This window comes from Solea senegalensis, linkage group LG1 (genome assembly GCF_019176455.1).
Source record: "Solea senegalensis isolate Sse05_10M linkage group LG1, IFAPA_SoseM_1, whole genome shotgun sequence".
Lineage (NCBI taxonomy): Eukaryota > Metazoa > Chordata > Actinopteri > Pleuronectiformes > Soleidae > Solea > Solea senegalensis.
This window is the reverse complement of record NC_058021.1, coordinates 24,877,571-24,891,043: the sequence shown is the minus strand read 5'-3', so window position 1 is coordinate 24,891,043 and position 13,473 is coordinate 24,877,571. Positions and strand designations below refer to the sequence as shown.

Sequence of the window (13,473 nt, the reverse complement as noted above, 5' to 3'; positions counted from 1 at the left end):
GTGGAAGATTTATTTAGGGATAATTCCAATAATCTCATTTTTTACGTATGTATCTAGAAAAAAAAAAAAAACATGTGGGTTTAAGCCAAAATTATAATATACATATGTTATCATAGTGTTGGAGCTTTGGAACTGTGAAAGTCCACAGTCACTGTATCTGTGTCTTAGACAGTACATGTGTGATTTGTTTGATTTGAAACATGAGCATCTGGCTGCTTTGTGTGAGTCTATTATCTGACACTTGTTATGCTGTGATGTGTTCAGAAGCTGTGGGAACTTCCGAGATCTGAAGATGGTGTTCTTCACTGCTCAACAGAGCCATTGTTTATACATTAAAGTGTTGTTTGGAAGCCGATGTTGAAGTGGAAGCTGTCAAGCTGCTAAAGATGTATTCCAAAATACAGACTCACAACATCCGGCCTGCTGATGTGTTTACGATTGTTTCATGCTACATTAGGACTCCCAACATTTTTAATTTGTCACCTTTGTTTAGTCAAAGAAAACATCCTGTATTTTGTCCTTACTTGCACACTTTTTGTTTTAGACTGAAGACAGTGGCAAATGGAAGGAGCAACCATCTGTAATGCCAATTAGAGAGGCCTTTTGTAGGCTGCAGAACATCTGTTAATTTGTGTCCTATACCGCTCTGTGAAGCCCACCAGGGAGCTGCTGTCATGCCGTTCCAGGTGTCCAGGACAACATGCCTGTGTATCTGCTTGCTAATTAGTGAATGGCCATTTGACCAGTATTTTCCTCTTTAATACCATGATGAAAACACATATTTTTGAAGGTATTTTACTTCAGAAAATGTATAAATTTGCAAAATTTGATTTTGCTAAATGCTCGTAAGTGCCGATTGAAACGGGTTTACAATACTATATTAAGTTTTTATTACTTATATGATGCATGTGAAACAGATATCTCTTGCTAGTATGATAATGTATTATCTAACAGATTTTTGTTAGATAATAAATTCATTAATTTACTTTTATAAGCTGATGAAAAAAATAGTGGCAATATCTCTAAGACAGCAAGAGAAGCTCTACAATGTCGTTAAATATGTAACGTGTTGTATTTACATTTCAATACTAAAAGTGCGCTAGAACCAAATTAGAATGTGTCACTAGTTCAGAATCAGTTTAACAAGTGATTTTCGTATTCCCGTAGCAGCCGCCGCATTAAAATCACTTGATGCTCAGCTTTAACTGTTCTTTATGGGACGACACAGAATAGGTTTTGTTTGAATGCAGCAAAATTGTCACTTCCAGGGAAGCTCAGCTTCAACGACAGTGGATATGGGGATGGGTGGGCGTGGACGCTGGGCTTGTCTGAAAGGCAGAATCAGTTTTTGATTGACAATGCTGCAGAAACATACACAACAGCAGAGTCTTTTCTGCCTCAGTGCTGTGTGGATGTTGCAAGGGAAGTCTTTAGACAAATAGCTGGTTGTTGTAAATGGTAAATGGCCTATATTTATAGAGTACTTTTCTAGTCTTGATAACCACTCAAAGCTGTTTTACACAACAGTTTTGCCATTCACTCCCACTTTACATCACAACTATGTGCAGCGCATTTTCTTTTCACTTATCTTTCATAATCATTCAAATGCTTCCGGCACAGCAGGAGCGACATGGGGTTAAGTGTCTTGCCCAAGGACACATCGGCATGTAGACTAGTGGAGCTGGGAATCAAACCCCCACCTTCGAGTTGAAAACAACTCACTCTCCTACTGAGCTGCGATATAGTCCATTTTTGTTTGTACAAATACACTGTAAATAAAAACACTATTACAGCATTTCAGTTGTACATAATTATCACATTTCCTTATTTTAGTTGTACATTTGCAGAATTTATGTATAAATAGCTGAAATTAGCTTCCCCTGTTTCAAAGACCAGCAGCCGCCACTGATTCACACAGACAAAATTCCCATTCTAGAATAGAACTGTACATTTTTGGTGGGTAAAACACTTACTGATAGGTAGCTGCTATAATTCACAAAATAGATACTGCTCTGAGACTTACCAGGGACAGGGAGCTTGCACAGATGTAAACTCCCCCACTGTTAGGAGAGTCAGACTGTATCTCCATACAGCTTCCACTATGTCCATGAGTTGAGTCCAGAAAAAGCCCCCAGGTTCCATTCAGTGTTGCTGAGAGGATGGACTTGACAGCACCAAAGCAAACCTCCACACACTGTGGTTGCACAGAATAAAGAAATCAGAGTTTTGCGTTACATTTTCTCAAAGAACCTGGTTAACCAACTCACTGTAAGGACACAAAGCAACAGGTCACTTTGAGACAGAGTTGTTTGCTGCCTAAAAACTCAAATATATTTTGAATATTAATTGTGTTATGCCTTGTGTGTGAAGTGATTTTTTCAGCGCTGTGCCTTGAGGGCCAGTGTGGCAGGTATGACAATTTAGGATTCAGGATTTTAGCAGACATGGCAGTTTTCTGTGTTATTATGCCACATACTGGATGATAAAATTTAGTTTTCATGGTTGGGGTTTGTGATTTTATGCCAACTGATCTTTAGGGTGTCATGAATTTCACCCTGGATGTATAATGGTCCATTTGTATCCAACTCCCTTCAGCTCCAGAGATGTGGCAGCAATCTAAACGCATTTGAACAAGCTGGCCAAATGCTGTCTATCCATGGCTCTGGTCCCAACTGATGGCAGCCAGCTGACACATCTCCTGCTCGCATTTTTTCCACATCCTAGTTATTTACCTTGCTGGAAATGTCACTAAAATGGCTTTGGTAGGCAGCCATTTTACTTTCCTCTCAGTTTCTATATCTCTATCCTATAGCCTCCCTTGCTCTCCCTACCTCCTTCTCTTCTCATATCATATCATCATGCGTAAAACTGATCTGATCTTTCACTCTCTTGGGAATAGGCTGGCATTTCCGCTTGGATATTGTAGTCATTTGCTTGCCCTAAAGTGCCAGATCTTGAGACATAGTCAAATATCAGCGGGCCACGTTCACGCACTTCAGTCATGAATATATGATCATGTGGTCTGCATTGTTTTTGTCCTTTTTTTTTTCTTTACTTGCTGCTCACATTTAATGCATAGCAAACAGGAAAATACAGAATATATTGTGTTTTGAACCTTGTAACCCTGCACATGCTTTTGTGCAGGTGCTTGTGTGTGTTTTAACTTAATAAATGTATTTTATTTTGATGCATTTTCTGTTAAATTACATGGCTATGGGATGCATTGCATCATTGTGCTATATCAGTGAATTATTGATGGACGTGATATATCGTACTGTAGGAACATTAAAGATAAATGAGGAACAACCGAGAACACACACGCAGTTTTACCTGGGTGGTAAACCCTGCACTGCTATTTAATCACAACAAAGCAATAAATCACTTAACTGTATTACCATTTGTGGTACAGGAACATTCCTTTAGGATGCTGAAAAATGGAAGAACAACGTCAACAATGGTTTATTGCTAGTAATTTCAAGGCTGTCGTTAAGCTCAAATTCCGGACCGAGCTCGAAAATATTTGGCAGGATATGGCAAATTTTCTGCATTTTCTTACGAATAAAGAAACAGGTTAGTGATCAATAGCTATTAATCATATGGTACTGTACTGTATAATACAATAAATGCAATACAACAATTTCAATATGTTACAATAAATAATATAGATAAACATTTTTTTTTTAGTTTAAAGTTTAACATTTTACATACATACATACGACTTGAAAATTAGTGTTGCCGAAATTGTAGCACCGCTCCATTTTACCTCACAGTTGTTTCCCTGACTTTTTCCACTATTTACATCCCCTGCTGGTATGAAACATAATTACCCAGCATGTGAGGTGCAGACAAAATGACATGTCAACAAAAAACGGAAACACATGTTGATTAATTAATTGATGCATTTAATGCAGCTGAATTCTTAACGGCATTTCACCTACAGTAATGCAGTTAATTATTAATACCACTATATATGTACATCACACATATGCCATTTTCACAATTATAGATTCAGGGTGATCCGTGATGTCTGGGTTTATGATTTCACAGATTCGACACACTCTCCCTCAGGCCCGCTTAGGGAGTCCACATAATTCACTAATTACTAGGATTGCTGCAAACAATCCCACTATTTGTTGTCTTGAAGCCCTTTGAGGCAAATTGTGTTGTGTGTGAAGCTAGGATATATAAATGAACTTGACTTGACTTGTGACTGCCACTTTTTCCTATTTCTTGTTATTCTGTTATTCCACATACTTAAACATAGAAACTTCGTTCAAACATCAAAACATTCAGCTAAATCGGGGTGTTATTGCTTGTTTTATTTCTAATTGGAATATTTCATAATTTCCAAAATAAATGTATTGCGTAGTTTCATGTACTTGAATGTAAACATTTTGGCTGCCACATATATTCCACAGTTGCATTTAAAATTCTATGGAATTTTCAGCCTATTCCAGAATTTCCCATGTGTGTACTGCCTGGAAGTTTAACTTCCAGGCAGTACACAGTGGATGACATCACACACGAGAGAGGACAGCATTTGTTCAGCAAATTTTCTTTGACTTGGTCTTCTGGTCACAAATTTCACTCTTGATACATTTTCTACCAGGATGTAGACAACAGTGTTCGGGACGTTAGAGCTGTCTTGCTTTGCAATCGTCTCGTTCATACTGCGATATTTAATTTTTGGGATGATCGCAACAGGCCTTATGGATGTATTCGTATATTACATATATTTCCTAATTCCAATCCCTTATTTTGCACTTATTATCAACTTCTTTCTAAACATTCAGACATTCAATTGCAAACTTGAACTCATCGTTTGAACATCTCATTCATACCAATTCAATGCAGCACGCTAGATTGGCTTCAGCTCGGGCAGAAGACAGCAATCCCACTGCAATTTCTTCAGAAATTGCCTTCTCTAGTTGACTCTATAATTGGCTGCATTATTTCTTCAAAAGCATTCAGTGTTAGCATTTGTATTAGTATTAGTAGATTATGGTTATCATTTATAATCACCTTATCACTAAATTGCTGACACACAGCAGTTTTTCTCAGGTAGATTCAAGAGAGTTATGAGGAAATGATTGGAGACAGTGAGGAAATGTATATATTTGTCTCCACAGGTTTATAATCTACTTATTTCTCTCATTCCTTCCCCTGCAGCTCAGTATGAGTATGATTCATTGACACTGATATTGATACTGATTAGCCATGCTGATACTTTACTTTTTTCTTAATTTGATGCTGACATCAGATGCTGCTGGAACTTAACTTACATAAATTAGAACTGCTATTTTGGCGGGTCCTCTCTTTCTAGGTTTCCGCTTGGATAAATCCACAAGTCTCCGCACAAAGTATGTGTAATTTAGGTACACAAATAATTTCTGTCATACTCAGGCATGACCTAAAGATTTCTCTTAACTTCATGAGCAGATGCTGCTGCAGGTAGAGCAGTGGCACATTTGCAAAGGGAGATAAGCAGCAGCATGTTGTTGACTGAGTTTTCACAAGTTACACCCAATGACATCAGCTCATCTAAGCCCCTCTAAAAGCAACCGATCATTTTTTTGTGAAGAAAAATGCCAGATGATCATCTCAAACAGACATCCTTCATCTCAGGTTTTTATATCCCATATGCCGAAATATACCCACACAGGTTAAGTATATTATATGAACTGCAACCTTATTTGAAAGCACTCTTTAATCTGCTGAATATCAGTGCTATGTTATGGTTCCTTGTGGATCTTACTACCACCTCAGTGCAAGGTCATTGTGTCACTGACCTCATTAGTTGTTGTGTGTATTTATAAAGGAGAACCTGAGTGAGTGTGTCTGTATCCCCTGTCAAAACAGGCTGTGATAGAAATTATTTGACAGCGGGAGGCTGCGGACCATTTCCTCTTACATACAGAAACACACACATACACAGTTGTATTACCAAGATTTGATGATGTGATTTTCTTTTTCCACCGTGAGGCCACCTGTGACAAGCGGTAATATGTCTGACAAGCCAACAGCCCTCGTCACTCACACATCGTGTGGTGCGCATGCACAAAAAGACAAACAGCTCTATTTCTTCTTCACCCGACTCTCCCTCATATACACTCAAACGTTCACACACTTATATTGGGGGGGTGACAGAGAGCTATTGACTGCCTCTACCTGGCCTGACAGACTATTCACAATTTTTCTCCTTGTGAAGCCTAATGTACTGGAGGTGGTGTGTGTATGAAGGAGCAATGGGGGAAATGTATTACTTGTGTGTGTCAGGAATACACATTTGTGTAATGTAAGCTTTGCAGCCTTTGTGTACTTATACACCACTATATAGTTATTTTCCATGGACTAGTTTGTGAATACAGGAAGCTGTGGGTCGACACTGAGGTCATCTTGGATTGAGGAGCACAACAGCTCTGATCATTTTGACTATCTTCCTTATGGTGACTCCAAGTCACTGGGTACACAGTTCATCCAGCTGTTCATGTGCACAGAATGCATATCTGGACATGCAATCCCATTCATGATTATGTGCCACAGGGAAGGGCATTCTAAAGCTAGTTTATTGTGCATTAAAATGTCCCTGTCATGGTGGAGAACCCATGCCTTGTGAGTAGGGAACACATGGCTCCTGTGCACTCCCAGGGTTGTTGCTAACTGTTCTGTGCTAGGTTAGCTGCTAACATCTGTGTTGCACTACTTTTCTTTCATGTCTTTTGCGTGTACTTAAAAATGGTATTAGCATGCTAAGCTGAGTGCTACTGAAGTTTCATTATATTCCATCCACTCAGTTACACAGCACTACTTTCCTTTTATGTCGTCGTTCACCTGTGCTTAAAAACAGTATTAGCATGCTAAGCTGAGTGCTACTGCAGTTTCATTATATTCCATCCACTCAGTTAGACAGCACTACTTTCCTTTTATGTCGTCTTTCACCTGTGCTTAAAAAGTGGTATTAGCATGCTAAGCTAAGTGCTACTGCAGTTTCATTATATCCCATGCACTCAGTTACACATAATTACTTTAGCGTGCTATGTTAAAAGTTAGCAGTAATAATGAAGATTGATAAGGAACATACACAGTTCATTTTAATAAAGTTATTTATTGAAATGTGTGTGGTGTGTTACCATGTTCTGGGCAATCATGGATGGTCCTTCCATACACAGGTCTAACTGTCAAACAGGGAGTGGAATAATCCATAGTGTTTTCTAGTGGGGGTAACTTGGAATGTCCCATTCATACACCAAAACAGAGGGGCGCTCCTTTGGGTACTGATAAAAAGCTTATTTTTGGGTGGCTTAATAAAAGTATTTTTGTGAAGTTTTAATGTTATGTAGATTATAGTTATGTGTGCGTATGTATGTTGATATATCTGTGTGGAAAACATGTTTTGAATTGCTTAATTGATTGTGTCTAAGTTTGGTTTGACTCATAGGAGGAGCTCCACTATAAAAGCAGAGAGGTGGCAGCGTTCTCGAGAGAGTGAGTGTGCTCGGTTTCTGGGGAGGCAGCAGTTAGTCTGAGGCCTTGTCAGAGGCCTAGTCTGAGTTTTTGTTCCTGAGTTTGTTTGACTTAAGTTACCTTGGGATAATCTAACTAGTTGAATCTATCTTTCTTCTTCTTTTGGTAAGTTTTATTTATCTTTGTCTCGGTTTTTTTGCACTGCTGCACTTGAGCACCAGGTTTTGAATCTGTCTCCTTCTATGGGGTTAAATCCTACAGTCTAGTTCTTCTTTTTGGTGTGACAATGACTTGGATTGAACCATCAATACAAACAATGAACCACATTTAACAACGTTAATCAAAGAACCCTTAAATCACTAAATGTGATTTAATTCTTGTCTTAATAAAATGTGTTGAGCAACATTTCCTAGATTAACTTTATTCTTAATATACAGTAGATGCTTCTTTCAAACAGAGTTTTACTTGCTCTGTGATATTAAAAGTCACCTGACAATATGTGATTTAAGGCACATTTGAGCCACTTGGGGTGGAGTGGCTCAGTGGTTAAGACCAGTACCCAGTGTGCGAAAGACATCATGGTTGCAATGGTCGCAAATTCGACTCCACCCCTGGCTGATTGTACTCAATTCCGTTGTAAGTTGCTTTGGATAAAAGCATCTGCTAAATGACATGTAAAAATAATATTAACGTAATAAAGGCAGACTAAGACTGAACTGGCAAATCTGAATGTAGTAGGGAACTGGTCAGCTTTTATCTTTTGCTTTTCTTTTTTTTTTCACTAAATCAAATATGCAGCTGCATGTGGTTACAAGGCCATATTGTTTTATTTTTACAGTGCTGGTTTTAAACTTCCTTTGTTCCTGACCCACAAACATACTTCCTCAACCTCCAGCTATGCTCATGTTTCTGCTCTTGAGCTTGATGGTGAGCGATAAAAAATACAGAGAACATTTTTTTCGTAGTTGCTGTTCTTGCCAATGTTCTGTGCCACTGTCCCTGTCTGCTACTTTCTCTCACTCCTCTCCTGCACACCTTCTCATCTATCCCTTCTTTGTTCTTCATGATTTTTCTTCTCTCTCTCTCTCCTTTCAGCAAAGTGTGACGAAGCTCTCGCCTCCCCTCTGCCTCACACAGCCTTCACCAGCTCATCTGTTTTCTCCAATGGATACGCACCCGGATACGCCAAGCTCAACAGGAGAGGAGGTAGGCTCACATGTGAACAGACACAGAAAATCCTGCAGATGTTCATGCACTTAGATACATGAATACTGTACATGAATCATTGTAAAAGTGGTGCACATACAGCCTTATAAATAGTTATAGAAATAACTCGATGAAAAATAGATGTTCTCGCCTTCATAGAGTTTTATCCTTCACGGTGCTGCACAGCTGCCTTCACCCGCCCCCTCCACCTCATCGTCTTCTTCTGCTTTCTCCCCTTTTACTTTCCTCCCACCATTTCCTCTTAATTTTCTCCACCTTTCCTTCCCTCACTTCGCTCCAGTCATTATCTCAGTGACTCAGACTGGAGCTCATTTTCACATCAGCTCACAGGAGAGGGAGAGATAGGGCCAGACAATTACACCCCTCCATGTTTATACAATTAATAATTCATACTTTTCCATCTAATATAGTCACACTACAACTGAGGAAACAGAGCTCAGTGTTGGCAAATAAAAGCATGGTTATCTGCTGTGTTTAATTATACCAATAGATGCTGCTGTGAGAGGAAATGGGTGCTCCTCCTTAATCATGACACCTAAAAGGCAAAAATTAAAGAAAGGACAAGACGAAGAGAAGACCAGCCTGTCTGTGGTCGCAATTATAAATGAGTGTTAATATGCTGCATTTGCATTCTTTATCTGCACGCTTTTATTCAGTCCCCTCAGAGATGGTGGTCATCAGGGGGAATACAATAGCTGAATCGTTGAAATTTGATTCCTCGGAGATTGTTATTCTTCAAAAGAGGTAGAATAATAATCAAATAGCTAAACAATGCAGCGTGAAAAGCACTCAATCGCAGTTGCCGAGGCTGTGATTTTAATTTGTCAACATTGGAAAAAGCGCTGAATAAAATGTCATGCTGAGGTTGTTAATGTTGAAATCTAAAAATGCAATTGTTTAACCCAGTGGCTTTGATTACGCGTGATTTCACTACTGATATCCATACCTGAAAAGAAGATTCTCAGCTCTTTCACTACCTTGCAGTTTTCATTTGTAATTAGTGAAATGTTGATAATTTTTTCCTCACCCCTTTCAAGTTGTTGGTGAGCAAAGCTACCACAGTGTTTGACAATAGACTGACAGGCTCCATGAAATGTTGGCATAGTGATAAATGTGCCGAAGTGGATAAATGCTGAGGCACGTGTCACAGTACTGTTGGATTTCAATATTTATCCTGAAGAGAATAACACTGTTTGGTTGATTGGATCCTAATCTTGTTATTGCAAAGTATGTGACAAGTCTCAAAAATGAAATTAGGGGGAAACAGAAAGGCAGATAAGTTCTGAAGGGACCTTAAGGACAAAAGATGTGTCATAAAATCATAATCTCTTTTGCTTTAAATTAATTAAAATAGATTGGTACAGATGTTTCTGCCATTTTTAGACTAGTCTAGTTTAGTCTAGGATCATTGGTTTTATGTCATGATAACTCATTGTCTACATGAGTTAATGTCCATTTGTTTGCAGTGTATCACCCTAAGGGCTTATTGTCAGATTTGACTAATTTATTAGTTTATTAGTGTTTATTAATGTAACAAAAGTATAACAAAACCAGTAAATTCAGGTTCCAATCAGGTTCCATGTCTGATGCTACACACACGCCTTTAGAGTGAGTTTTCACTTTAACATGAGTTGAATTTCGAGGAAGTTTTAGCTTCAAATTAGTTTTTTTCGTGACGCCTGTGTCTTTACGATTTCCTGCCATATTTGTCGCTTTGTCGTTTTAATCATCACAATAGATATTGTGTAACAAATGCACACACTTCACATGTTTAGAACAAGGTTATTATATTTAACGAAAAGAAACAAATAACCAAAACTAAAATTGAATAAACATTTCATTTCGTTAACTGAAATAAAAATAAAAACTAGAGTTTAAAAACTAAAATTGCAGTGAAAAGATGCGGAAATGTGCTCAGTTTCCGTCTTTGTAGATAGACATTCATGATCCTTTTGGGTTCATATGAAGTGTATTTATGATTTCTCTGCCGATTTGATTTGTTATGTAGTTAATTGGGTTGAGTTGAATTAAACCAAACCTAAGTGGGTTTATTGTTTGTTTTGTATTTATTTTGCTTATGTTTTTCCTCAAATTGAGTGACCTGAGACTTCTGGCTCACAAGCAATGGGATGTGTCTTATGAGGGTTATTTATTATTATTTATGTTATGTTTGTGTGTCTTTAGTCTGTTGGCTATTTTTTTTTTCTTTTACCTGGCACATTACGGGCATCCAACCTCAACACTATGATAAACATTTTGCGCTTCAGGTTAATTTCTTGTAGACTTGTTATATTTGATTCAGGGATGGTTGGTTGTTTGTCCTAATAAACTTTTAAAATGGCATATTTTGCTGGGTTTAATATGACACAATAGTTATTATGACCTTTTTGAATCTTGCACCTGGCAAATACTAATACTAAAACTCAATCCAAACCCCTTTTAAAAACAGAGTAAAAACTCATGAAATATCCCAAATTATTATAACCTTGGTTTAGAATAGTGGTGAAACATTAACCGATACACAACAGCCTCTGCGTAACATACAATTGAATAATCCATCAGCTATCTTGCCTGATAAAAAAAAAATACAATACCTGCTTTCTGAGGAACACAACCCATAGAGCACAGATCCCATAAGTAAGGGTCCCTCCAAGCAGCTGCATTTAGTAGCCAAATGTGCCGTCAATGACATGAATGAGCGTGTGTGCAGAGACTATCAACTCAGTATCTCAGTGCAATGGAACAGGGAAGACACAGAATCAATCAGACACAGCACTCGTATTAAGATTTTGTTGTGAATCCTGATATTAATTTTTTTCCAGCTATAGGTGTGTGGGTGTGTGAGAGAGAGTGAAATGTAAAATTATGCCTTAATGATTTTCTTTGTCATGCAGCTGTTTTCTGTTTGTTTTCTGTTTGCCAGCCAGTTACCAGGCCACTGGTCCATACCCTCCTCCTTCATCTGACGTCTGTTATACACACTCTGTGCTTTCTATCTGTGTAGGTTTGTGATAATGTGAATACATTACTTATCCTAAGTAACAGGCCCATAGGCAAATGTTTATTTTGGTGCATGTAGTTAATGAATACCTAAACAGGAACATGCATACTCGTTGCGGGGCTCATAAAAATGCTTCATCCCTGTCCACAAAACTAAATTCATTCTTTACTAACATCTTTATAATGCAAAACTTTTTTGTCTGTGGTTGGAAAACACACTTAACTGTTTCATTATTCAGCACTTTATTAATACAATTTTTATCAGGTGATCTTATTTCAGTCCTGACCCATTTAGTCTGATTTTGAGTCGGTGGTGCAGTTCATTATTACACCGTTACATCTCCAGGATGGTGAGCTAGATTTGTTTGTTTTCATGATTATATTTGTGGTTGTATAAATAAAGCAGGGACAGTTTTAGCCTCTGATATATGAATAATGATAAACATCTTCCTCAGTCTCCCTACTAACGGTTGTATGCTTGGGTGCATTGGAGACATTGAATCTATAAAAGCTTTTTCTTTGCTTTTTTTACTGTTTAATATTTGGCTGTTGCTCTTTTTTTCATTCTATCACCATGTAACTGTTGGTAAAAAGGCTTGGTAAAATTTCCAATATATTGTCATGGAATGCGGTCTTAAGTCTTTCCTGTCTCTCATCATCACTCCTCTGTCACAAATGTACATTCTCCTGCCCCCTCACCATCTTTCCATATGAACCTCTGCACATCTCATAGTGTCAGAGGAAAGGGGGGATGATGAAGGAAAGGAGAAGGCACGGAAGGGGGGAAACCCAGATGTGTAGCTAATATCATGTATAAAGGGATATTTCCCTCACATCTCTTCAGCGCTGAGTTTCCCGCACAAGTGGGACAACTAGGTTTGAAGATGGCTTACAGAACATTTTAAAAACTGACATTAAAATGTGTTTGATTTCATGATCAACACTTTATAAATATTGTTTGTTTAATTCATGCTGTGCTCCCTCATTTTAAAGGGAAATCGACCTATAGACTTGATAGAAACGAAAAAAAGAGATTTGAGAGAGAATTTGATGGCACAAACTTACACAACAGAGGCTCATGTATCTTTAACTTTGTCTATGTCAAGCTCCGGGAAGCCATACTATATACACTTCCCATGATGCAACTAAACAGCAGATTTACCCTGAAGTAAGTGTGTAACCAATTAACAAGCAGAGGATAAAAACAGTGCTTATGTGTATGGTACCGAAAATGAGCATCCGCTTTACTTGCCATGATGAAATGAACACCAAATTCTTGCAGATGAGAAAACAATGTTCCCATTGAGGCCTCTGGTTCCTGCTAAACACCATTTGTTCTCCCCAATCCAAGCCCTCGGGCAGAGAACATGCATGCAGTTATCTTAAATCATTCATACCCTAATATTTATGATTTAATCCCTGTAAACGTGCTGAATTTGGTTGATTTGTTTTATATAGCTGTTAGCAGAAAGTATTTTTGATTTTTTTTCTTTTTTAAGATATCCCAATTCCAACCTTTTCTGTGCGACTTGTGCTGTGGAAATGTGTCCAAATTAGTGCATATTTATTGAAGATAATGCCTAAAGCTGTCCGTTCTCCTGTCACTTACACAGTGACTGAGGTGTGCGCCAGCTGTCGTCTTTTCTGGTTAATGCATGATGTGACTGCGGAGCTCATTTAGCTCAGTGTTTGAGAACTCGAGTTCACAGCGAGAGCAGATTCGTCACATTTTGCCATGAGAGCAAACAGACAGAAGTTGGACAGTGGACAAGTTGTGGATGG

General features: G+C 38.2%; 1 protein-coding gene across 2 annotated transcripts in view; it reads left to right on the top strand.

Annotated features, from left to right (window-relative positions):
• cntnap2a (contactin associated protein 2a) overlaps window positions 1–13,473 on the top strand; it is a 315,409-nt gene that overhangs the window by 120,841 nt on the left and 181,095 nt on the right. For both annotated transcript variants that reach the window (XM_044036945.1, XM_044036937.1), the window contains exon 2: window positions 8,560–8,670. In XM_044036945.1, coding sequence (XP_043892880.1) covers window positions 8,560–8,670 — 111 coding nt within the window. The remainder of the gene's footprint in view (window positions 1–8,559; window positions 8,671–13,473) is intronic.